The sequence below is a fragment of the Megascapheus bottae genome, chromosome 5 (genome assembly GCF_031878675.1).
Source record: "Megascapheus bottae isolate mThoBot1 chromosome 5, mThoBot2.hap1, whole genome shotgun sequence".
Taxonomy (NCBI): Eukaryota; Metazoa; Chordata; class Mammalia; order Rodentia; family Geomyidae; genus Megascapheus; species Megascapheus bottae.
In genome coordinates, this window is record NC_143513.1 from 84,024,580 (window position 1) to 84,050,602 (window position 26,023).

General features: G+C 49.1%; 1 protein-coding gene and 1 long non-coding RNA gene across 4 annotated transcripts; one reads left to right on the top strand and one right to left on the bottom strand.

Annotated features, from left to right (window-relative positions):
- Positions 1–11,499: 11,499 nt before the first annotated feature.
- LOC150063833 (uncharacterized) lies at positions 11,500–13,216 on the bottom strand. 2 transcript variants are annotated; one of them, XR_016535459.1, is made up of 3 exons: positions 13,019–13,216; positions 12,372–12,566; positions 11,500–11,788 (listed from the first exon to the last, which is right to left on the bottom strand). It is a non-coding gene; the product is annotated as an uncharacterized LOC150063833 (long non-coding RNA). The 2 variants fall into 2 exon arrangements; XR_016535458.1 differs by lacking the exon at positions 13,019–13,216 and having other exon boundaries at positions 12,372–12,821.
- On the top strand, positions 13,018–25,498 carry Htr5a (5-hydroxytryptamine receptor 5A). 2 transcript variants are annotated; one of them, XM_090332456.1, is made up of 3 exons: positions 13,018–13,935; positions 24,126–24,493; positions 25,103–25,498. In XM_090332456.1, exons 1-2 carry the CDS (start codon positions 13,198–13,200, stop codon positions 24,456–24,458), a joined length of 1,071 nt encoding a protein of 356 aa, XP_090188582.1. In that variant the 5' UTR covers positions 13,018–13,197; the 3' UTR covers positions 24,459–24,493; positions 25,103–25,498. The 2 variants fall into 2 exon arrangements, with proteins under 2 accessions (XP_090188582.1, XP_090188581.1); XM_090332455.1 differs by having other exon boundaries at positions 24,126–25,498.
- Positions 25,499–26,023: the final 525 nt, after the last annotated feature.

The window sequence follows — 26,023 nt, forward strand, 5'->3', positions numbered from 1 at the left end:
GGGATTGAGGGAAGGAGGAAGGAAAGACAGAGAAAAAGAGAGAGGGGGAGGGAGGGAGAGAGAGAGGAAAGACAGAGAGAGGCAGAGAAAAAGAGAGAGAGGGGAGGGAGGAGAGAGGGAGGAAGGGAGGAAAATTCATTTGCAAGCCAAGTGCCAGTGTCTCCCATCTGAACTCAGGGCTTGCTTAAGGCTGGTGTTATTGAAGAAGCTGAGATCTAAGGATTATGATTAAAATCCAGCATGGACAGGAAAGTCCATGAGATTCTTACCTTCAATTTACTAGCAAAAAACTGGAAGTGGAGCCATGGCTTAAGTGGTAGCATATCAGCCTTGAGAGAAAACGCTAAAAGACAGCAGTCAGGCCCACGGGGCACGCACATACGCACACACACACGCACACACATGGATGACTTTCTTAGAAAGACAGCATGACCACTCTTCCATTCTGCCGCATGAAGACTCACATGGCCTATCTGATGGTCTAGCCCACGGAAGAGCCGGCGGCTTGTGGAATTTTCCCCATTCCGTGCAGTGGGGGGCCAAGGCATCTTCTGCAAGACCACATTTCAGGGACTGGTGAAGAGGACTCCCCACCCGGATCAGCCTCACCACACCTGGGAGAAATGGTGTCTTCGTTTCCTAAGATGGCAGTGGTCAGTTACAGACGGGGCCTTAAAACAAGAGCGCTCTGAAGGCCCCGGTCTCATGTCAAGGGGTCACAGCAGGGCCTGGCTATATGTCCGCCCTTTCCATGCAGCACAAGCCCAGGGGAGCCGGCTTTTCCCATGGTGCTCTCTGCTGCAGGTGCCACGCTGTGCCTGGGATCACAGAAGATCTGAGCCACCGCAGGGGTCAGGGAGGCCATCCCCACTGGCCAGCCACCTGGTGCTGTAATGTCTCCAAGGCCCGCACAGTAGGGCTTCTTGACACAGCAAGGTCTTCAGGCAGCGCCTCTCCTGCCCTCAGCCCAGTCTTCTGTATATATCCATGTACATACTATCTTTATGTAATGGCACAAAGGCTGCACCATTCAACAGGCAGTTTATGCACACAATGCACCTTGATCCGTTGACCTCTTTCAACATTCTCACCCACCCACCAACCTGTCCCTTCCCTTACTTTTCTTAATTGTGTAGTATACGCATTACTTTTTTTTTTGACTGTCCTGGGCCTTGAACTCAGGGCCTGAGCTCTGTCCTTGAGCTTTTTCAAGGCTACCACTTGAGCCACAGCACCACTTCTGGCTTTTTTTCCCCTATGTATGTGGTACTGAGGAATCAAACCCAGGTCTTGGTGCATGCTAGGCAAGCACTCTACCACTAGGCCAAACTCCCGGCCCCTACAAATTACTTTTTTTTTTTTTGGCCATCCCTGGGGCTTGAACTCAGGGCCTGGTTACTGTCCTTAGACACATTTTGCTCAAGGCTAGGCTCTGCCACTTGAGCCACAGCGCCACTAATTGCTTTTTTCCCCCTGTGTATGTGGTGCCAAGGAATCAAACCCAGGGCTTCGTGCATGCTAGGTGAGTACTCTACCACTAGGCCACGCTCCTGGATTATGCATTAAATTCTTGACTGCACATTCTCCTCACATCTCCTCTTCATTTTTTTTTTTAAATCAGTCATGGGGCTTATACTCTGGGCCTGGGTGTCCCCGAGCTCTTCAGCTCAAGACTACTGCCGCACTCCTTGAGCCACAGCCCCATTTCCAGTTTTCTAGTGGTTAACTGGAGATAAGAGTCTCATGGACTTTCCTGCCTTGCTGGCTTTGAACCGCAACTCTCAGATCTCAGCCTCTTGAGTAGCTTGGATTACAGGCGTGAGCCACCGTGCCCAGCTCCTCTTCATTCTTCTACCCCTCTGCCCTCAGCCATTCCTTCTTGTAAGTATCATTTCTGGGTATTTATTGTGTTGGAATTTGGCTTTGCCTTTCTAGGAATTGCACTATTTGAGATCTCCTGTGAATCTGCCGTATTTGGGTGAATGCATTTGTAACCACTTGCATACCACCCAACATGTTTACTTACACATATTTTTTTGACAGTCCTGGGGCTTGAACTCAGGGCCTGAGCTGGGCCCTTGGACTTTCCTCAAAGCGAGTACTCTAACCACTTGAGCCACAGCACCACTTCCAGCTTTTCTATGTATGTAGTACTGAGGAATCGAACCAGGTCTTTGTGCGTGCTAGGCAAGCACTCTACCATTAGGCTACCCTCCGGACCCTACTTTTACATTTATAAACTGATTCTAGCTCCACATGTGAGGGAAACCATGAATCCTTTATCTCTCTAGGTCTGACTTACTTCACTTATAATTTTTCCTACTTTTTCCAATTTTTTTGGTCAGTTGTGGAGCTTAAACTACTGTCCCTGAGCTCTTCAGCTCAAGGCTAGCACTCTATGTTTAGTTTAATTTAGTGTTTTGTTTTGAACACATTTACATCCCACCAACAGAGTAATAGGGTTCTCTTTTGGCCACATCCTCACCAGCATCTGTTATTGTATTCTTTTTTTTTCCCCTAGTCCTGGGGCTTGAACTCAGGGTCTGGGCACTGTCCTTGGGCTTTCTCAAGGCTAATGCTCTACCCCTGAGCCACAACACCACTTCCAGCTTTTTCTGTGTATGTGGTACCAAGAAATTGAACCCAGGGTTTCATGCATGTTTGGTGAGCCTCTACCACTAGGCCATGCGCCTGGCCTGTTATTTTTTTGTTGATAATGGCCATTCTAATGGGGTGAAATGGAATCCCAGTGTTCCTTTGATTTGCATTTCCTTTATGGTAAAGATGCTGAGCGTGTCTTCATGTGTCTATTGGCCATTTTTATTTCTTCTGGGAAGTGTCCCTAGACCATTAGCCCATTTTTTTTATTGCGTTCTTTGAGGGTTTTTTTTTCTTTCTTTCTTCCTTCCTTTCTTTCTTTCTTTTCTTTTCTTTTTTTTTTTGGTTGTTGTTGGTCATGGGGGACTCTGGTCTGGCCCTGGGCGCTGTCCCTGGGCTCTTCAGCTCAAGGCTGTCACCCTACCCCTTGAGCCACAGCACCATTTCCCATTTTCTAGTGGTTAATTGGAGATAAGAGTCTCACGATCTTTAGTGCCCAGGCTGGCTTTGAACTGCAATTCTCAGATCTCAGCCTCTTGAGTAACTAGATGACAGGTGTGAGCCACCGTGCCCAGCTAAGGGTTTAATTGTTTATCCCAGGGATGCAAATCTGGTTCAACATATGCAAATCTGGTTCAACATATGTAAATCAGTAAATGTAATAAAACACTTCAACAGAAGAACAAGTGCGGTGAGCTCCTCGACCAGCGAGGAAGAACGACCACCACTCGAGGATTCTTCTCAAATCATTCTTTATCGGAGAGCCTTTTGATTGAAGGGGGAGCAGGAAGCGAAAAGGGCCTGGGCAGGGAAATGCAGCTGCTTACATACAATCAAGGAACCCGGGGTTTTTTGCCATTGGTCGCTCCGTTGCCAGGGCCGTTTTAAAGCTCGGGATTGGTCAGGCCTCTGACGTCATACGCGCAGACTCAGAGGAAAGAGCAAACGCTCTGCATTCACATACCAGATAAGGAGGACTAAGAGGTTGTTTAGTGGCGGCCGCTCCGGCTCCCTACAAACAAGAACCACATGATCATCTCAATAGATACAGAAAAAGGGTTTGACAAGATACAACACTGCTTTATAATAAATCCTTGGAGAAACTAGGAATACATGGAACTTTTTCCAATATAATTAAGACTGTGCTATGATAAACCTACAGTCACCATTATGATGAAAACCTAAGCCCATTCCTTTAAAATCAGAATTGAGACAAAGGTCCACTCTCTCTACTCATCCTCAATATAGTACTGGAATTTCTAGCAAGAGCAATAAAGCAAGAGAAAGACATAAAAGAAATCCAAATAGAGAAGGAAGAAGTAAACCTATGCCTTTTTGTAATGACATAATCTTGTATTTATAGGATCCTAAAGACTCCTTTCCCAAGCTACTAGAATTGATTCAAACTTTGGTAAAATAGCAGGCTATAAAACAACCCACAACAATGAGTAGCTTCTCTGTATACCAACAATGAGAAAGCAACTGCATATGCACAGGCTCAAAAACAAACAAATTAAAAAAAAGTTAAGAATTAACCAAGGATGTGAAGGAATGCTACAGTAAAAACTCCAAAAAATTGAAGGAAATTGAAAAAGAGATAAGGAAATGAAAAAACTGTTCATGCTCCTGTATTGGTAGAATTAACACCGTGAAAATGGCAATATTGTCCAAAACAATCTACAAATTCCATTCAATACCCATCAAAATCCCAACATTATTCTTCAATGAGATAAAAAAAGAAATCTAAATATTCATGTGAAATAACAAAAGATCCCAGACAGCAAAAGCAATCCTTAGCAGGGAAATTAGTGTTGGGATACAGTAATAGCAATTTTATTTATTTTTAATTTTTTTGTGTGGGTCATAGGGCTTGAACTCTGGTCTTGGGCGCTGTCCCTGAGCCCTTCAGCTCAAAGCTACCACCCTACCCCTGGTCCTGGGTGCTGTCCCTGAGCTCTTCAGCTCAAGGCTACTGAGCCTACCCCTGGAGCCTCAGTGCCACTTCTGGTTTTCTAGTTTAACTAGAGATAAGAGTCTAACATGCTTTAGTGCCCAGGCTGGCTTTGAACAACGATCCTCAGATCTCAGCCTCCTGAGTAGCTAGGATTACAGGCATGAGCCACTGCACCAGCTGAAACTTGAAATTTTATTACAGAGCTATAGTAATGAAAACAGCATGGTATTGGCACAAAAACTGAGGACCCATGGAACAAAATAAATGGACTTAGAAATAAATCTGTAAGTGTAGAGCCATCCAGTATTTGATAATGGAGCCAAAAAGGGCAAGACTTTTCAACAAATATAAAGTCACAGCAAGTTGCTGGCAGCTCACACCTGTGATCCCAGCTACTCAGAACGCTGAGATCTAGGGTTGCAGTTCAGAGCCAGCCTGGGTGGGAAAGTCTATGAGCCTCTCGTCTCCAGTTAATCACCAAAATGTCTGAAGCAGAGGTGTGGTCAAGTGGGAGAATGCTAGCCTTGACCAGATGGCTCTCGTGGTCAGCGCCTGGGCCTTGAGTTCAGGTCCCAGGGCTGGCAAGAAAACAAAACAAAGCAAACAAAAATCCCTGGATATCCACATGCAGAAAACTGAAACTAGAGCCCATATATCACCGTGCACCAGCATCAGTTCAAAATAGATCAAATGCCTCAGTGCAAGATCAGACATCATGAAACTACAGGAAAGAGTAGAGGAAACACTGGGGCTCCCATGGGGAGTAAAGATCCAGAAACACAACACATCAAAGAAAGGTTTGATAAACAGAATTGCATCAAACTGAAAGGTTTCTGCTTGGCAAAGGATATAGCCAACAAGCTAAAAAGACAGCCGACAAAAGGATTTTTCCTAGCTACATATCAGACAAGGACCTAATATTCAGAAGATATGGAGAACTTAAAAAAGTAAACCCATGTGGTAGCTATATACAATGGATTTTTACACAATCATGAGAAAGGAAAATGCGGGAAAATGGATAGAACTAGAACAAATCAAGTTAAGTGAGGCAAGCCAATCCCCGAGATTGATCTCTCTGATTTGCGAAGTTAGCTCTAAAAATGCACTGGGATATGAAAAATCGTACAGGATTCTAGATATTCACACACAGTGAGACCAAAACAGGATACTCTCAAGAGAGTACAAAGGCGCAATGCTTAAATCTCTCTTCATATTTACATAAAATAATAGGGCCAGGAGTTTGGCCTAGTGGTAGAGTGCTTGCCTAGCATGCACAAAGACCGGGGTTCGATTCCTCCATACCACACACATAGAAAAGGCCAGAAGTGGTGTTGTGGCTTAAGTGGTAGAGCACTAGCTTTGAGAAAGCCCAAGGAGAGTGCTCAGGCCCTGAGCTCAAGCCCAGGACTGGCAAAAAAAAAATTAATATACATACTGACTCAAAGATATGAAAACAAAAGGCTTCTTTTAATTTTTTTTTTAGTTTTTGATGGATTTGTCTTCTTTATCTTGTGTATAGTACATTCACATGTATGTCTTCGGGAGTGTGGGTGGATGGTACAAAACTCAAGAGAAAAAGGGTAAAAAAGCACAGCAATGGAGCTCTCACTGGGCACAGATGAAACTCCTGGGTGGAGATGGGAGGGAGAGACTGGAAGGAAAGACACTGTACAAAAGACAATGTACTCATTACCTGACCTATGAAACTGCAAACCCTCATCACCTCTACACTAACAATCAAATAAAAATTGAAAAATTAACCCTTCAGCAGTGTTTTCTGTCACCTGGTGTATGACCTAGAGTGGTTTCTCAAGAATGGAGTCTGCGCCCCCTAGAGTCCAATGGCTGTCAGGGCTTGTTTTCCTCAGTAAAAGTGCCAGGTGTCATACAGTGCGTGACCCACCCAGCAATGGTTGCAGCCAAGACCACTGGCCCCACTGACAGAGCGGTGTCTTAGAGATCTTCAGAGACATGGAACCAGTAGGATAGATGGGAGGGATGGGGTGAAGGAGAGAGCGGAAGGGGAGAGGGAGAAAAGAAAGAGGGAGGGGGAGAGAGGTGGGGCAGAGAGACAGAAAGAAGAGAAAGAGAGGGAGGGAGGTAGGGAGGGAAGGAGGGAGGGACCGGCTCGTGGTTCTCCTTGTTGCAGCTGGACCTTGGGTGTTGGATGGTAGGTATCCCATCCACCTTCTGCAGCGAGCAGGGCCTCGTCCCATACTGACTCACACACCAACCTTTCCACAGACAGTAAGCAGGCTCATGGCTGTCTGGGAAGTCCTTAGACCGGGCCAGTCAATGCCGAGAGGACATCTGTGACCTTCAGGGCTTGTTTCCTACTCTTTGCAGCACAGGACGCCAGAAATCGCATATTTCTTTCCAGTTCTGTTCACATTCTGCGCCAGCGTGGAGGGTTGGTGTGATGCTCTCAGGAGGGCCTTGAACAGCAGTTACTTTGTTTTATTGTATTTGTGACAATCCTGGGGCTTGAATTCAGGGAAAGGCCAGCACTCGACCACATTAACCACACATCCACTTCCAGCTTTTTCTTGGTAATTGGAAATACGAGTGTCACAGACTTTCCTTCCCAGGCTGGCATTGAACTACAATCCTCAGATGTTCTGTGCAGCTAGGATTACAGCTGTGAGCTATGGCATCTGACAGCGGTTCTTTTTTTTTTTTTGGTGATACTTGGGTTTGAACTCAGGGCCTTCTGTTTTCTGTACTGCTGAGCCATGTCTGCAGTCCTTTCTTCTTCTTTTTTTTTTTGCCAGTCCTGGGCTTGAGCTCAGGGCCTGAGCACTGTCCTTGGACTTTCTCAAGGCTAGAGCTCTACCACTTGAGCCTCAGCACCACTTCTGGCTTTTTCTAAGTATGTGGTACCAAGGAATCGAACCCAGGTCTTCGTGCATGCTAGGCAAGCACTCTGCCACTAGGCCACACTCCCGGCCCCTGCAGTCCTTTCTTCTATGTGTTGTTTTTTCCATCTTTAAATAGCCATACAGATCAGTTTCGATTCAACATGTCCCATTGTGAGAGAAGCACATCTTCATCAATGACACCCCTTTCTTCATTCTCCCCTTCTATCCACCCACCCCTGGGTTCTCCTAGGTCTCCTTCACATATGTATCTTGAATATTAGGCACTAGTTACTTCTGAGATAGTCTCTTCCTGCAGGTACCATCTAGGTCAGATCCGCCTATGTTAGGTTTCCCTTTGTAGCTTGGATTACAAGTACCCACTTCCATGCTTAGCTTCGTCCATTGAAACGGGGCTCTGCTGAGTCACCTGCCCTGGCTGGCTCAGAACTGTGATCTTCTCCATCTCAGCCTCCCATGAAAGCAGGATGACAGCGTACAGCGCAGTGCCCAGCGACGGGTTGAGATAGGGTTCTAAAAACTTTCCTACCTGGGCTGGCTTTGAACCCTGATCCTCCCTAACTCAACGTCCAGTACCTAGGAATCTCCAGTAGCCATCAGAGGCCAGCTCTGAAGAGTAATTCTTAAACAGTCTTACCTCCAAACTCCTTTCTGTTCCTGAAAAGTAGTAAGCACTACTTTTGTTTCCCTGGTCTGTGTCTATTTGTATTTATTGGACTGTAAAATTAAATGGAGTAGTTTAAAACTATTTGCCTATAAATTCATTAACATGGAAGTAATAAACCTGTTGCATGACTGTATCGCTGATACTTCATTTCTATTTTTGCGGGTCAGCCTGGGGCTTGGATGCTGGGCCTGGGCTCTGTCTCCAGGCTTTTGCTCAAAGCTAATATTCCATCACATGAACCACAGTACCACTTCATGGCTGGATTTTTCCGAGTGGTTAATTGGAGATAGGATTCTCACAACGTTCCTGCCTGGGCTGGCTTTGAACCATGATCCTAGATCTCAGCCTCCAGATAGGATTATAGGTGTGAGCCACCAGCACTGGGCTTAAATGATTCATTTTCTTCCCCTGTGTGTATTTGGGTTGGGTTGGTAGCAGGGAGGGAGTCCTGGGATACTGAGATTTGAACTCAGGATGTGGTACTGACTGCCCAGGGCTTTTTTGTTCAAGGTCAGAACTCTCCACTTGAGCCACACATGAGCTCTACATGACACATCTTAATTTAAAAAAAAATCCAAACAAAAACAATTTTGCACTGAGCTAATAAGTGGAAGAGGGAAATGACGGGTATTTCTGTGATGATGTATTAATTAGGACTCAATAAATGCTCATTTCTTAGACATTAGTGTAGTAAGCAATCTGACATCATATCAGGCACTTTTATTAGGTGAGAACCCACAGCGTATTTCACTGCAGCCACAGACCCACTCGTGTGGGACGTTGTGGCATGCATTCCTGGCCATCTAGATAATCCATGTCCACCGAATATCTAGATCATCCAGATGTTTAAACATCTCAGAATACAGTATCGAGAACTCTCGTTGGTCGACAGCACCTCACTCTCTTCTGACCTGTCTTTAAACATTGTGAAGCTGTCATATTTAAATTTGAGTATTCCAAAATTGTGATTTTTCTGTAAAAGGTCACATTTTATTAGGAACAACCAATATTATCTGGTATTTCCTCCGCTTTATATTCATTTTCATGAAAGTACCTGCCAAACGCCCCCAGTGTCAATAGTGGTAGTCTATGTGTCTATAGATGTCTGAAGCAAAGATCATGATTCACAGAAAGGTTACAAGTTCAGCTCAAAACACACACAACCACATAAGCGCTCTTCCTCAAAGACAGAATTCTCTAGGGTGTTTCAGAAAGGCAGTTGAAACTCTGCTTTGTGTCATAGTGTATTACAAAGGCAGGCACTGAGAGGTCAGGATCTAATGAGGCAAGTAACTTCATTGTGTACTTAAGGGCATTATTTTTTTCTCTTTTTTGGCCAGTCCTGGGCTTGAACTCAGGGCCTAGGTACTGTCCTTGAGCTTTTTCAAGGCTAGCACTCTACTGCTTGAGCCACAGTACCCCTTCTGGTTTTTTCTGTGAATGTTGTACTAAGGAATGCATGCTGGGCAAGCACTCTACCACTAGGCCACACTCCTGGCTCTTAAGGACATTCTGGAGAGAGGGTGGGAACTTTCCTCCACCCTGTGATGTGTCTGGCCTGTGGCTTGTAGAGTGTGTGTGTGTGTGTGTGTGTGTGCGCGCGCGCGCGCGCACACATATGCTTTCTGCCAGTCCCGGGGCTCAAAGCTGGTGGTCTAGCAGTTGAGTCACACCTCCAGCATTTTGGTGGTCAATTGGGGTCTCAGACTTTCCTGCTTGGGCTGGCTTTGAACCACAATCCTCAGATCCCAGTGGCTCACTGGGTGCCCAAAAGCGGAGTTCCCTTTCATCCTCCCTCTAATACTTTTTACTCAGACAACGACACGGGAGCTATGCATTCCCACACCAGGAACTGGAGCAGGAGCTGCGGCATGGAGGAGTTGCCTGGAGGCCGGGTGCCCTCTGTGAGCTGGACCTAGCCCTAGCTCCATTTACTAGCTGACTCCAATCTCCACTTCGGTCACAGAGACCATGAGTTCCTGCACACACTCTGCCCAGCCAGCACTGCCCCCAATACTTGCCCTTTCCCCATGCACTGTTACCTTGCATGCAGTGATGGACAGGAGGGCTCAGGCCACCTCAGATGGGCAAACTGCTTCTGGGTCATGGGGCCATCTTCACGGGTGCCTGGCTTTTCCTGCAGCCTGGGGCGGGAGGCTGAGCTCTATTATTAGGCTAGCTCTCCTCAGCTTTCTCTAGCTCCGCCCTTGATTTGTTTCACCTGTGGAAGTTAAGGACTTCTCATTCACTCCAGCAGCACTTCCGGCTCAGGACTACTGTGTTTTACTTCTCTGCCTCGGCAGCGCTGCAGTCTGGCCACTCCTTGCGAGACTTCAGAAAACAGCTTACCACATAGTCACTGCTAAGACCTTGCTTCATTAACGTAAGTATGATCTGTCTCTGTGTGTGTGTGTGTGTGTGTGTGTGTGTGTGTGTGTGTGCCAGTCTTGATATGTGAGCAGTGTCCCAAGGCTCAAGGCTGGTACTCTACTCGAGCCAGAGCTCCCCTTGTAGACTTTTTTTTTTGGTGGTTAATTGGAGATAAGAGTCTCTCAGACTTTGTCACCAAAGCTGGCTTCAAACTGTGATCCTCAGAGCTTAGCTTCCTGAAAAGCTAGGGTTACAACCATGAGCCACCAATACCCAGCTCATAAATTAACATTTTTGTGTCAGGTATAGGGATTCATACCTATGATTCCAGCTACTTGGAAAACAGAGATCAAGATGGCAATTGGAGGCCAATAAGCTAAAAGTTAGTAGTGATTCCCTCATGTCAAGCAATAAGTGTATACCTGTGATCCCAGCTCTGTGAAGGCATATGAGAGAGAGGAGGGGCTGGGAATGTGGCTTAGTGGTAGAGTGCTTGTCTAGCATGCATGAAGCCCTGGATTTGAATCCTTAGTACCACATACACAGAAAAAGCTGTAAGTGGTAGAGCACTAGCCTTGAGCAAGAGAAACTCAGGGATAGTGCCCAGGCCCTGAGTTCAAGTTCCAGGACTGGCAAGAGAAAGACAGAAGACTGTGGTTTAGTGATGGTCCCAGAAAAAAAAGAAAAACAAAGAGAAGCAAAACCAAAGATGGAGTCATGGCTCAAGAGTTAAGGTGCCTGCCTAGCAAATGCTAGGCCCTGTGTCCAAACCCTAGTCCCACCAAAAATAATTTTTAAGGTATTATCTCTAATTTATTTCAGTTATAGGGCTTGAACTTGGACTGGGTGCTGTCCCCGAGCTCGTTCTCTCAAGGCTAGCATTCTACCACTTGAGTCACTGTCACTTCCGGTTTTCTGTTGGTTAACTGGAGATAAGAGTCTCATGGACTTTCCTGCCTGGACTGGCTTTGAACCACAACCCTCAGATCTCAGTCTCCTGAGTAGCTGGGATTACAGGCGTGAGCCATCAGCACCCAGCTATTATCTCTAATTTATTCATGAGGAAACTCTGTTTTAGAGATTCACTTGTCCAAAACAAAGTGGTATCTGAGCCTAAATTTCCCCCCGAACCTGTTCTGTTAATCTGTGCATTTTAGTGCATTAACCATCAGAAGGGCACACAGGCTGCAAGCTAGGCTTCCATTAACAGAACAACTTCAGCTGGGACAGTTGAACAATGGAAATCAATGTTCTCACAGTCCTGGAGGCTGACAGTCCACAGCCAGGATGCTGGCACTGCTGGGTTCTGGTGAAGAAGTCCTCCTGATGGGGGGAGAAGGGGGACAAAAACATGGGAAGGGGTATCAATGTGTGAAAAGTAATGTACCCACTACCTGACCAATGTAACTGTAATCCTTCTCTATGTCACCCTGACAATAAAGTGAAATAAAAAGTCCTCTGACTCCCAGACAGGTAGACAGCCTCTCTTCCTCCCCATCTCCCTTTCTGTCCCTCCCTGTCTCCAACTCTTTCAAACTCTTTCTTTTCTCTCTCTCTCTCTTCCTCTCTCCCTCTCTTCCTCTCCCCGTCTCCCCTTCTCCCCTTCTTCCCCTCCCCCTCTCCCCCTCTCCTCCTCTCTTCCTCTCTCCCTCTCCCCCTCTTCCTCTCCTCTTCTCTCTCCCCCCCATCCCAGGTATGGACACAAAGTCCTTATCCTTAAGAAATAGCTCATTATGATAATTACCTCCTAAATCTCTATCTGCAGACACAGTTGCACTAGGGACAGGGATTGGGAGGACCCTGAATTTTCCAGGCGCAGAGCACAGCCGAGGAAAGCCTGCGGTCCCCGCGGTCCCCTTGGTCCCGACCTCAGCCCCCTCCGGGAGCAGCACACGCGTCGTCTCACCTGTCTCCTGGAGGGAAGCAGCGGGGTGTGGTGCAGACGGACACGGTCACCCCCTGAAGTCTGGAGCCCGGCTCGGGCCCTCGCGCGCAGGGCGCACAGCTGTGGGCGCCGGACCCCCGCTCCAGCTCGCCACGTCGTCTTCAGAGAGACTCGCGTGGGGGCGCAGGAAGGGTTGGGAAAGTTCGCTCGGTTCCACTGGGGAAGACACATTTTGGAGAGACTCAGGACCTCAGGACTGACCGCAGACAGCGCCGCGCCGCGCCCGCCAGCACCAAGGACAGCGCCCAGCGGACCCCAGGGGCCACCAGGCCGCGCCAGCCCGAGCCCGGAGCGGGGCGGGGAGGAGCCGCCGATCAGCTGACGTCTTACGTAGGGCCTGAAGCCCACTGGGCCCCGGCAGGTCGGTGGGAGTCTGCCCGGCCGGGGAGGGCCGCCGCAGGAAGCCGGCACTGCCTGGCCTCCCCAGCACGCAGCCGCGGCCGCCTCCGCCGGAGACCCCACCGGAGAGCCGCGGCTCTGACGCAGCGGGGACCGGGCCCCGCCCAGCCGGGCCTGGCCGGCCGGGTGGATGCCCAGCTCTGAGCCCCCAGACCCCAGGTGAGCGCAGGGGGCCCTGACTCGCGGCACGGGTGGCCGGCTTTCATAACCTGCGACAGCCGGGCTTGCCGCCCAGCGCTCCTCCGCTCGGTTCCCGGGCAGCTCCGGGGACCACGGCCCCCCGGGGAGGTCGGGCCGAGTTCGCGGGGTCAGCCAGGGGCTGCCGTCCCGGGCGTGGCCTCGGGGCCAGCGGCGGAGGCCTGGGGAGGTGACCCTTCCCGTCGCAGCCATGGATCTGATGGTGAACTTCACCTCGGCGCGCGCCCCGCCCTCTCCGGAGCCCAACGGCAGCCTGGGCGCGGCCGCGCGCCCGGACGCGGATGCGCCCATCCTCTCCGTCTTCGGCGTGCTGGTTCTCACCTTGCTGGGCTTCCTGGTGGCCGCCACCTTCGCGTGGAACCTGCTGGTGCTGGCCACCATCCTCCGCGTGCGCACCTTCCACCGCGTGCCCCACAACCTGGTGGCGTCCATGGCCGTGTCGGACGTGCTGGTGGCCGGGCTGGTCATGCCGTTGAGTCTGGCGCACGAGCTGGCCGGGCGGCGCTGGCAGCTGGGCCGACGGCTATGCCAGCTGTGGATCGCAGGCGACGTGCTGTGCTGCACGGCCAGCATCTGGAACGTGACGGCCATCGCCCTGGACCGCTACTGGTCCACCACGCGGCACCTCGAGTACACGCCGCGCACCCGCAGATGCGTCTCCAACGGAATGATCGCGGTCACCTGGGCGCTGTCGGCCGTCATCTCCCTGGCGCCCCTGCTCTTCGGCTGGGGGGAGACGTACTCGGCGCAGAGCGAGGAGTGCCAGGTCAGCCGCGAGCCCTCCTACGCCGTGTTCTCCACCGTGGGCGCCTTCTACCTGCCGCTCTGCGTCGTGCTCTTCGTGTACTGCAAGATCTACAAGGCCGCCAGGCTCCGCGTGGGCTCCTGGAAGCCCAACCGCGTCGCCCCGGTGCCCGCGGCGGTGCAGGTGGGTGTCAGCGCGCGCCGGGGCGACCCTTCCCCGGCCGGGCTTCCCAGCGTGCAGCGCCAGCCAGGCGCCCAGAGCGCATTCAAAACCAGACAGGCAGAAACAACCGCCGTTCCACAAACAAAAAACACCGAATCCCCGGTGCAGGTAACAAAAAATAAAAGAAAACGAAAAAAGCGCAAAAAGGAACAAAAGAAACAGGAAAAGGGAAGGAAGTGGGACTCTGGTTTGGAGTGGGATAAGCCGGGGAGAGACGCGGCTGTGTGCTCTTGAGCCTCAGTGACTCACTCCCGGGAGATCGAGTAGCCTTTAGGTCATTTGGTACTTGTATTGGATATGCCCATAGTGTGGACATCACATACGTGTATATGCTTTTCCATACATTCTATTTGCTCCTGTTGGTATTGGAGCAAGAAGTCCAGGTTTTGCGCTTGGAGCTTGCACTCTATCCCCTAAGCCACACCTCCACGACCAGCTTTTTGCCAGTTGACTGGAGTTAAGAGTCTTTCTGTCTGGGCTGGCTTTGAGCAGTGATCCCCCGATCTCAGCCTGGTTGAAAGCCATTCGCACCCATCTCTGGCCCCTCACATCTGTTATCGGTTCTGCTGCAGGAGAGAAATGACACTTAAATGCACTGAGGGCATTGTGTGAGGGTTGTACTGTAGTAAAATGGTCATAGAGATATGGGGTTTCCCCCAGACTTCTGTCTATTCAGATCACAGGCTTCCACTGTGAGCACTGAAATATGGGTTCACTTGCCACAGTGGATAGCTAATTCTGAGCAGACCCATCACAAGTGATCAGAGGGACGAGAAGTAGAGTGAGGAGAGGAGGGCAACACATCATTCTCCAAGGAAGAAGGGAAAGGAGTACCTTCCCTTTTACCCACAGCAGCCAAGGTTGGTTTAGGACATGTGGACTGACCAGACATGTCTGACTGGGATGCCTTGGAGACTGCATGCAGGTGGCTTCTCACGTGCCGAGCCTGTACAACACAGGACCACATCAGCAACAGAGACCGCTCATCTGTTTAATCTCTATACCAAACAGGAGTGTTGGTGGGTAAGAATGCTAGAGCTCTGGATTCCCCATCCACACTGCAGCTCGGGGGCACAAGGACCAGTCACGTCCACTGGCCTTCTCCACAGAAGTCATCCTACCAGGGAGAGGGCAGCTCATCACAGGTAGTTCTCAGGCTCTGCTATGGAAGGAAGGATAAGGGTTGTTTTCATTTCTCTGCTTTCATGATAGCAGAAGCAAAGCATTAGGATATCATTGCCTGAATGCATCTGTGCACACGCGCGCACACGCGCGCGCATACACACACACACACACACACACACACACACACACACACACACACACACACCCTGTTTTCCCTCTCCACCCAGTCACTTTTGAGAAGAGATCTCTAGGTTTGCAAGGCTTCTACCCCATCCACAGCTCTGCATATAATCAGGGGCTGCCTCTGTCTTCAGTTGGATTGAAGAGTTAATTACAAACCAGGCTTCCTCTTGGCTCTGTTTCAGGGGTGTCAGTGTTTCTAAACGCAGTTCCACCACAGCTCGCAGTGTTACCTAGGGAAACCACACCTTCCTGTTCCTTCATGGGCTGAAAGCTTGTTTCCAAATGGTTCTTCTCTGTATTTAATACAAATATAAGGTGGCACTGTTCGTCATAACAATATGGATTGAGACTTTTAATGTTCATTTTTGATTGTTACTGTAAAGGTGATACACAGAGGGGTTCCGGCAACCTGAGCCAGGCAATAAAAACATTTCTCTTTGGACAGTGCCACCACTTACCTTGCTCTGTCCCATGGATTAGGATATTTAAACTGGCTTATGGCTTGAAAGGTTGGGTTGCATAATTTCTTATATCAGCAAATGTAGACATTATTTACAGTGATTATTGCCTTGTCTGGTATTTGGCATATATTTTATTTTTACCACTCCCTTTCTCTGTTTCCTCATCCCTACCCACAATTGCTTGACAGCTTTCCTGAGATTATTTGCACCATCTTCATAAATAGACACAGTGTATTTTGATGTTATTCATAATTCCCCATCCTCTTCCCCTCTCCTCCACCTCTTTCCTCTGAAATGATCCTACCGTTAGCATTGCAATGTGCATGTGTATACGCATGCATGTGTATCTGTGTGCCCGTGTGTGTATGTTTGATTTCAAAGTCCAGATATGGCAAATGAGCTAAAGGCTGTGTTATCTGGCTTTTTGAGTTTGATTATCTGATTCAACTTGACGGTCTCCAGTTCCATCCACTTCCTTGAATAGGACATAATTTCATTTTCTTTGTGGCTGTGGAATCCCACGCTGTCTATGTTCTCAGTCTCTTCAATCCAGTCTCTCAGTCTGTGGCTGGGCACCTCCATGGCTCCAGGAACTGGCTATTATGAGCTGCACTGCAGTGAACAGAGTGCAGGCGTGCTGCTCGTGTGCTGACTTGCCGTCCCTTAGATGTACACCTAATCCTGGTGTGGTGGGGCCAAAGGTAGTTCTGGTTTCCATTTCCTGAGGAACTTCCATTCGATTCCAGCAGGGCTGCACAAGTTTCTCCTCATCAGTATTTGTGGTTCATTTTCTTGGTTCATATTTTTGCTTTCATGTATATTATGGTTAATGATATTGACTCATTCTTCATGTGTTGATTAACCATTTGTATTTCTTCTGTGAACTGTGACTTGCTTGCCCATGATTTAACTAGATTCTTTGTGCTTTTATGGCTGAATCTTTTGAGTTCTTTGTATTTTCTGCATGTGGGTCCTTTTCCACTGAATAGCTAATGTAGATTTTCTTCCAGATTGGCGATTGTCTCTTGGTTCTCGTAATTGTTTTTTTTTTTTCAGCCCTGGGCTTGAGCTCAGGGCCTAAGCAATGTCCTTGGGCTTTCTCAAGGCAAGAGGTCTACCACTTAAGCCACAGCACCACTTCTGGCTTTTTTTTTGTATGTGTGGTACTGAGGAATCGAACTCGCGTCTTCATGCTAGGTATGCACTCTACCACTAGGCCAAACTCCCGGCCCCTGGTAATTTTTTCTTTTGCTGTGCAGAATCTTTTAAATGCAATACTATCCTACTTGCTCCTTCTTGCTCTTATTTTCTGTGGCTGTTGTCCTGCTCACGATATAATGACCACTGTTTATCTCAGTCTGATGGATGGAGTGAATGTTCTTGGGGACCATTTTTTTGTTTTGTTTTTTTGCTGGAATAGTGCTCCTTTGGGGGGGGGTTCCTTGCAAAGCGACAGAGTGCACTGGAGGTCAGGTCTTGGAATGGTCAAGCTTATGTCCTCATTGACAATAAACGTGGTTCCTAGATGATACTGAGGAGCTTAATTTTAGCATGGGATGGAGAATCCGGTACAGATGTGGTACATTTCAGAGAAGTAGTAAGTGTTCTGCTGGCGGGGGCCCTCCAAAATTTACTAACTCACCTAACCAATCCCAGGACTCTTGACATAGTCAGCACTCATGCTTCTGCTCTGGGGGCCATGGAGGGCCTCAGATGTGGATTGTTTTAGATGGCACCAAGTAACTTACATTCCTTATTTGTTTTTAGGTACCCAGAGGAGATGTTTCTGTTGTGTATAAAGCAGGTGAATTCTTCTGGAGCTACTCTAGTTATTATTTTATATACTTCTTTTGTATTTGTAAGTAGATATGCCCTGGGCAAAGATATAGTTACTGCACTGCACGGCTTCTGGTGAGAAAACTGGATTTTACATGGCAGTCTAGACAATCCGCATGCCAAACCTGGCTACCTTGTTATCTTTGATAGCATACTCACCTTGCAAATAACATTTATTTGGAAGTTGGCTCTGTGTGAGGCAGGGTCACCTCAACTATAGAAACAAATCTCAAGGTTTTCTTCTTTCATTAGCTAAGGATGACAGAGTTAGTAGGTCATGGATATTACACTGCCAGGTGTAAGAAGGAGAAAACAATGGGCCTTATTGCTCAAAGGATACAACGTGCTTGGTAGCTTCAGTAGGCAATCAGGGCTTATTACATAGGTTTATTACATCTTATTATATAAGATTTCATGCCCTCAGAAGATTGTTCCAAAGATGTGCTGATTAGTCTAATTGATAACTTTACTTCCTCTGAGACAAGGATGTAAAGCCTTGGTCCCTGACTTTAGCAGTGGGCTTAAAATAGGTCATGGTTCTTTAACAGGTGCATTGATGTCTCATAAATCCAGCCAAAGATGAACTCTGTGTGTTCTGTTCTTCCTGTAAAAAGGAGAGGTCGTGACAACCCAGAAATCTGATTAGGCTCATCATTTGACTCCAGTGCATCTCCTGTTGGTGGAATCTCTTCTCCTGAGGGATTCTGGGACTGGGGCTGTTTGTTTAGTCATTTCTTGAACCTCACATCAGATGGCCTCATTTCTACACCATCAGTAATCTGATGCATGTTTATGAGGGTGACCCAGAAATATCACTATAAATTATTCAAGATGTTTACTACCTGATTCATTCATTAAATAAACGGATGAGCCCCCAGGTCTTTAAAATGTTCATTATCTAGCCATAGCTTTGTCTTTCATTGTTCTTTTACCATTTGATGCAACCAATCTTGTATTCAGTACCAGGGTTTGATCTCAGGGCTTGGGCGCTGTCCCTTAGCTTTTTGGCTCAAAGCTGGTGATTGACCACTTGAGCCACAGCTCCACTTGTAGCTTTTTCTGGTTAGGAGTTAAGTGTGTAGACTTTCTGGTCCATGATGGCTTTGAGATCCTTCGAGTTCAGCCTACCGAGCAGCCAGGGTTATAAGGGTAAAGCCCTCAGCACCTGACCGACAACCGATCATTTGATCAAAGTTTTCTCCATTTCCAACATTTAACAACTTACTGTAAATCAACTTGCCTTTTCATTTTGCCTTTCAGATGACTATAAGTTTTTAGAGTGAATGATCCACTGCTCTGGAGTGGAGGTGTTGTTTACAGAGCTATCCCCACACACAGGAATGATTGCCACAGTTTCAGATAGCCACCCATGGTCATGCAGGGGGACTGGGAACTGCTGGCTGGTTGGTAATGTCTCCTGTGAGGGACTTTATTTATTTATGTATTTATTTGTTTATTTATTGCCAGTCCTGGGCTTGGGCTCAGGGCCTGAGCACTGTCCTTGGATTTTCTCAAGGCTAGAGCTCTACCACTTGAGCCACAGCACCACTTCTGGCTTTTTGCTATGTATGTGGTACCAAGGAATCGAACCCGGGTCTTCGTGCATGCTAGGCAAGCATTTTACCACTAGGACAAACTCCTGGCCCTGCTGGGAAGTTTTCTAAAGCTATTTTTTCCTTTATTTACTCTACAGTTTTGTACCTTTCTTCAATTGTCTCTTAAGAGAAATACTTCAGACTTGCCTTATGTCATATATGCTTTATCTTTATGTCTACATTTGCACAGCTGGGTTATATAACTCTATCACTTCTGCCTTTCCAGATGTTTTTCCCCCTCTGAAGAGAGTTCAATGAATTGAACTGATTGATAAAGATACAGACAGTAACAATTTGGCATTCTAATGAAATTCTAAATCCTCTAACACGTGTTCCCTTTTCCTCTGTGAAGTTTATGAAATTTCTTCCTTAGAGCTTTTAATTTAGCTCTAGAATATTCAATTGACCTGCTATAATCCTTTCTGTCTTGCAACTTTACAGTGTGGTTGTGTTTTCTAGAAGGAAGAGGGTTCATTAGGAAGTGAAAAAAAACAGAGTATGAACATAAAACAAAGAGATACAAGAGGACAGATGTTTGAAACTAATAAAAAATCAGAGGTTTTATGACTCCTTTTGGCATTTGTCAAGAAAAGCGTATGACTTAAGAGGATAATGTAATTTAAAAATAGCAAGTAAATGCCTAAAGGAGAAGGTAAGACTTCAGTGCAGATCAACCAGGATGCAAAAGAATATCCAAAATAACAACAATAATAATGTCTCACATCTGTAATTCTAACTACTCAGGAGGCTAAGATCTGAGGATCTTGGTTTGAAGCCAGCCTGGGCAAGAATAGTCCATGAGGCTCTCATCTCCAATTTACCATCCCAAAAGCCAGAAGTAGAGTTGTGGCTCAAGTGGTAGAATATAACCTTGAGCAAAAGAAGAGAGAAAAGGAGAAAGAGGAAGAAAAGGAGGAGGAGGAGGAGGAGAAGGAGGAGGAGGAGGAGGAAGACTTGGACTTGTAGAAACCTCAGATCCTTGGCTTCTCTAGCAGCTAGGAAACAGTGACATGACTACCACTCAACTTCCAATCAACTGGAAAACCAACTAATGCAGTCACAGGTCTTCACAAGTCACAGGCCAAGAGGGTCATCCCCAAAGTTACCAAGGAGGTCCAAAGCAGAGTCTGACCATTTGCTTTTTTCACACGCTGGCCAGTGCTCAGGTCATACTTGCTCTCAGGGGCCGGGAGCATGGCCCAGTAGTAGACTGCTTGCCTAGCATGCACAAACACGCGGGCTCCATTCCTTGGTACCACATACATAAAAAAAGCAGGAAGTGATGCTGTGGCTCAAGCGGTAGAGCTCTGTGAGAAAGCCCAAGGACAGTGCCCAGGCTCTGACTTCAAGCCCCACGACTGGCAAAAAAAAGTAATCTATCCCAGGGCAAATGGAAAACATAGGAAACAATACTTCTACTCACAAACAAACTGTAGCAGAAACAAAGTCAGAAGCTGTGAACCATGTGGGTTAATGGTATAATGATTTTACACCTCTCTAACAAGAACTAGAATATCTCTAACCAGTGACCAAAGCTTCATGCAGGGTTCTAGTTAATTAATTGCCTAATGGTAGACTCCCAATCAAAGATCCAGTATTTGATAACAAGCTCAGTCTTATCATCTTGTGTGAGGACAAATTTGGTTACAAATCTTAGGACAATGAAATGCATTGAATAGTCAGGTAGAGGGCCAGGCAGAGCCTGGTCTCTGGCATCAGCTTGGGCTGCAGAATCAGAGAGTGAGTTGGAGTCAGTGACTGTACCTGCATGCCATGAAAGAGCCTCAAATTAATCTCCATGAAATCTCCAGAACTGGCCGAGGTCCTTCAACCACCAATCAGAAGCTGAGATGGACAGACAACCTCTGCATTCACCGCAGCTCAAGGTGGTGCGGAGGTTAGGTCTGGAGGTTGTGTGAGGAGGTGTGGGGCGGGGGGAGCTGACTTCATGGCTAGGGTGGATGATCTGAGGGATCTGTGTGCACAGACACATCGTTAAGGGTGATTTTGACCCAGTTACCTGCTTCTAGGGAGGAAGAACTGACTCTTACTTCATTGGTTTGCAAGTGTGTATTCATAGAAGTGTACAGCCATGATTAAGCCTTCGGACAGGTGGGGGGTGGCACTGTGTGTGTGCGTGTGTGTGTGTGTGTGTGTGTGTGTGTGCCCCCCAGTCCTGGGGCTTGAACTCACATACTAAGTTCTTTCCCTTCATTTCATTTTGCTCAAGTCTGGCATTCTACTGCTTGAGCTACAGCTCCAGTTCTGGCTTTTTGGTACTTGGCTGGAGAAGAGAAGAGTCTCACAAACTTTCCATCATGGGCTGGCTTTGAACTGCAATCCTCATCGGCTGGGCTCTTCAGTAGCTAGGCATGAGCCTATTTACAGTGAGAGACCTATTGGCTAATATTCATGTTAAGTACCTAAAGTAATTAACACAGGCTTTTCTACAGACTCAGTTGAGTGTTTGATTGCAATTATCGATTAGCCAAATACCAAGAACTTAGAAGTGACAGGTCAGGAAGCCAAAGTTTTAAAACGAAGACCAAGATATTAGCAACCTGAAACTTCTCTAAGGGCTAGACCCTCTAACAGCTGCCACCGCCCCCCCCCCACTGCAATGGCAGCTCCCTGTCCTCTGGGCGGCACCTGTGTCCCGCTCTTCCTGCTGCAGGCCCGGACACCCCAGCAGATAGCCGGGACCATGGCCTGTGCTTCACACAAGGTCAGTCTTCTGTGCTTTTCTGAGAAACGTGGAGTTGACTCAAGTCCAGACAAATCTCACATAATACAAAACGTGTGTTGAGGAACTGGCAGAAAGGGGCAGTGGAAGCAGTAAGGAGAGACCAGACCCTTCTAAAGAGCCTGGAAGGGACAGCGGCCTGGATAGAGGCAACACCGTGGATGGCCATGGAGCGAGGGCACGGAGGAGAGGCTCCCTGCCCCTTGGGGTGAGGAGCACAGTGACCAGCCAGATGCCGGGCTCCTGAGACTCGCCCAGAAGGACGTACACAAGGCACTACTGGTGTCTAGGTGTACCTCTCAGTCTTTTTCTTTTTTTTGGTGGGTCATAGGGCTTGAACTCTGGGCCTGGGCGCTGTCCCTGAGCTCTTCAGCTCTAGGCTACTGCCCTACCCCTGGAATTACAGCCCCACTTCCCATTTTCTAGTGGTTAATTAGAGATAAGAGTCTTATTTCCTGCCAGGCTGGCTTAGAATCGCGACCCTCAGATCTTAGTCTCCTGAGTAGCTAGGATTACAGGAGTGAGCCACCATGCCTAGCTCACTGTCTTGCACTGAGAAGTCTGTGCTGTCCTCCTCCTTTTTCTCCTCCTCCTTTTATTCATCCTACCCCCCCTTTTTCTCTTCCTCCTCCCCCTCCTCCTCCTTCTCCTCTTCTTTCCCTCCTCCTCTTCCTTTCTCCCTTCCTCCTTTCTCTTCCTTTCCTCCACTCCTCCTCTTTTTTCCCCTCCCCCATTCTTCTTCTTCCTCCTCCTCTTCCTCTCCTCCCCCTCCTTTTCTTCTTTCTCCTCCTCTTCTTCCGCCTCTTCCTCCTCTTCTTCCTCTTCCCCCTTCTTCTTCTTCTTCCTCTTCTTCCCCCTCCTTGCCTAGGAGGCAGGCGTCCTAATTGCCCAGCGGTCAGGAGGCCATGCTCAGCTTCCCTGGCATCTTCCTCTCGCCTTCACATGAACTTGGCCTCTGCCCCACATTTCCTGCCTTGTGAATCTTTGTGTTGGACACACAGGACCCAAGACTCCTAGACAGCATCCGTACCATCAATATGCCTGTGTGCACAGCCCTGAGGGTCGCCCGTGGCGCAGGGCCAAGGGAATGAGTACCGGACATGGAGAGCCCACAGTGCCCACACGGACCTTTTCTCCACCCTCTGAGCCGGTGGCAGACAGGCACTGGGGCTGTCATTCTCAGGAATTCAGCTAACTACAGGCTTACATCTTCATACACAAACCATGCCTGTACTACTCAAGAGGTTGAGAACTGAGGGTCAAGGTTCAAAGCCAGCTCCAGCAGGAAAGCTCATGAGACTTTTATCTCCAAGGGACCACCAAGAAGTCAGAAAGTGCCTTGCCTTGAATCAAGCCCCAGGACTGGCAGGAGAGAGGAGGGAGGGAGGAGAGAGGCGACAGATACACATTCAGTGGGGGCAGAACTTACATTCTGAGTTTCCATGTTTCCCCATTCTAGGAAGCCGCAGTAGAATTTTCCCTGTCACCATGCCAGGCAAAGGCCGCGAGCTACAGCTCCCCGCCAGCCCCACCACCAGAGCCTCGGCAGGGCCCTGACCTAGGAGGCTCCTGGTTCGCCATGGGTTGACTGCAACCCCGTAGGCCAAGCAGCCCCTCGCTGCTGAGCCCCAGGACCACGGGGCCCACGACGCGCTTGCCTCTGCCGGTACCCGGCTGGGCGCTCCACCCTGGGTCCACCCAGGTCCAGCTTCCCTTCCATTCCCAATAGGCGCGGGGCCACCCAGCTGTACCCCAGGGCTGGTGTCGAGAGCCATCACCTCTGCTTTCCTCACCTGTCCATCCAGCCTGCCCGCAGCCCACGGCCTGACGAGGCTTCATTCCTGTCTCTCAGGTAAAGGACGCGGCCCTGTGGCCCCACGGCCCCGGCTCTGATGAGGCTTCTGCCCACATCTCACAGGTGAAGGACGCGGCCCCGTGGCCCCGCAGTCCCAGCTCTGACTTGACTTCTGTCCACGTCTCACAGGTGAAGGACGCGGCCCTCAGCTGGGCTCTGACTTGGCTTCCCTCCGTGACTCTCAGGTGAAGGACGCGGCCCTCAGCTGGGCTCTGACTTGGCTCCCTCCGTGTCTCTCAGGTGAAGGACGCGGCCCTCAGCTGGGCTCTGACTTGGCTTCCCTCCTTGTCTCTCAGGTGAACATTGTGGCCTGAGGCCTGGGCTCTGACTTGGCTCCCCTCCGTGTCTCTCAGGTGAAGGACGCGGCCCCGCAGCCCCAGATGGCGTTCACGGAGCGCCGCCCTGCCGTCACCTTCCGCATGGAGGGCCACACCTGGCGGGAGCAGAAGGAGCAGCGGGCCGCCCTCATGGTGGGCATCCTCATCGGCGTGTTCGTGCTCTGCTGGATTCCCTTCTTCATCACCGAGCTGGCCGGCCCGCTCTGCTCCTGGGACGTCCCCGCCCTCTGGAAGAGCGTCTTCCTCTGGCTGGGGTACTCCAACTCCTTCTTCAACCCCCTCATCTACACCGCCTTCAACAAGAACTACAGCAGCGCCTTCAAGACTTTCTTCTCCAAGCAGCACTGAGTGGAGGCCGAGGGGAAGCCCTTCTCACCTCCAGGGTGAGTGGGGGACCCGCCTGGCCGGGACTCCTCCTCTCAGTGCTCCGGGTGGTCCAGACCTCCCCACACATGTGGGAAGCTGTCCTCCCAGGAGGCCCTGGCGCCTCAAGACGGCCGCCTCGTGCTGTACCAGCAGCCTTGGACTTGGTCCATGAAGTGTCCTCCCCTCCAAGTCCCCTCCAAATCACTGGCATTGTCCTTGAGAGGTCAGACCTAGCAGACAAGAGGGAGGAGGTGAAATGGTATGGGCGGGTGGAGGATGGGTAGAAAAGAGAAAGGAAGTCCAGAGGGCCCACTGGGGGTGTTAGACCCTGATCACCAGCTTTCTAGAACAGTCCTCACATCCAGGTTCTGCGCTCGAGCCCAGGAAGTATGCTTTAATACCTACTGTGTACCTCCCACTATCCGACCACAAACTACTGTCACCAGACATCTCTGATACCTGTGAGACCAGTGTACACTCGCACGCACGAGCGCCCCCCCCACATACACACAACCACTGAGAGGCACGTGCTGCAGCTGGCCAGTGGCCTCAAAATGCAGCTCACTAGGGAGCTCACTCGGACCAGGGAGTCACAGCCAAATTCAAGACTTCCTTTCTTTCTGCAGCAAACAGCAAAAATCTGCTGGTGTGCTAAGGGTTTGGAGTGTGTGCCGTGGCTTCCATGTTTCAGGGTGAAGGCCTCCATCCCAGACCCCGAGACCAGAGGCCAGGATGGTCATCAAGTCGTTGACTTCTTAAATTGAGTTTCACAAGGAGTGAGGAAGTGAGCATGGCCAGACCTGAGTGTGGATGGACTTGGAGTTGCTGTTTTGACAGTACCTGAGGGCCTGCAAGGAAGCGCGGGGAGGGCAGGGCCATGGTCTGATGCTGCCTCTGCTTGGCCCGTGACTGCCATGGACCTCGTAAAACCTGGCCCATCCACCTCTCCAGAGGCAGAGCAGGGGACACTGAAGGCACTGGAGAAAGAAATATCACTGAGGAATCTGGAGAGACAGACAGAGAGAGAGAGAGACAGAGACAGAGACAGAGACAGAGACAGAGACAGAGAGACAGAGAGAGACAGAGACAGAGAGAGAGACAGAGAGAGAGACAGAGAGAAAACTGTGTGCCTACTGACTGCCCCTGAGAAGAGTGGACAATGTCATCTCTAGTAATCTCCAGACGGGAGGACATCTAAAAATTCTTGGTTCCCAGGAAAATTGATTTATTGACTGGTAGCTTCTCTAAGTATCATAGCCACTGATGTGAGAAAAGGGGTCAAAACTTCAGACTACCATAATCGATGATGGCAGGGTTTAGCGTTTCTAGCAATGGACAGGTCACTGGTTCCCCTCTGGGAATGCTGCCCCTTGGAGGGAGAGAGACGATGGACAATTGAAAGATCGGCTGAGTCCTCCCAGCACTGTGCTCTTCTGTCAGAAGTGCAAGCACTGCTGACTTCAGAGTTCTCCCCAAACTTGCAGCACTGGAACAATGGCCTCAAATGGCCTCTCCCATCAGAGCATCAGTCAGGCCATGCTGAGAAG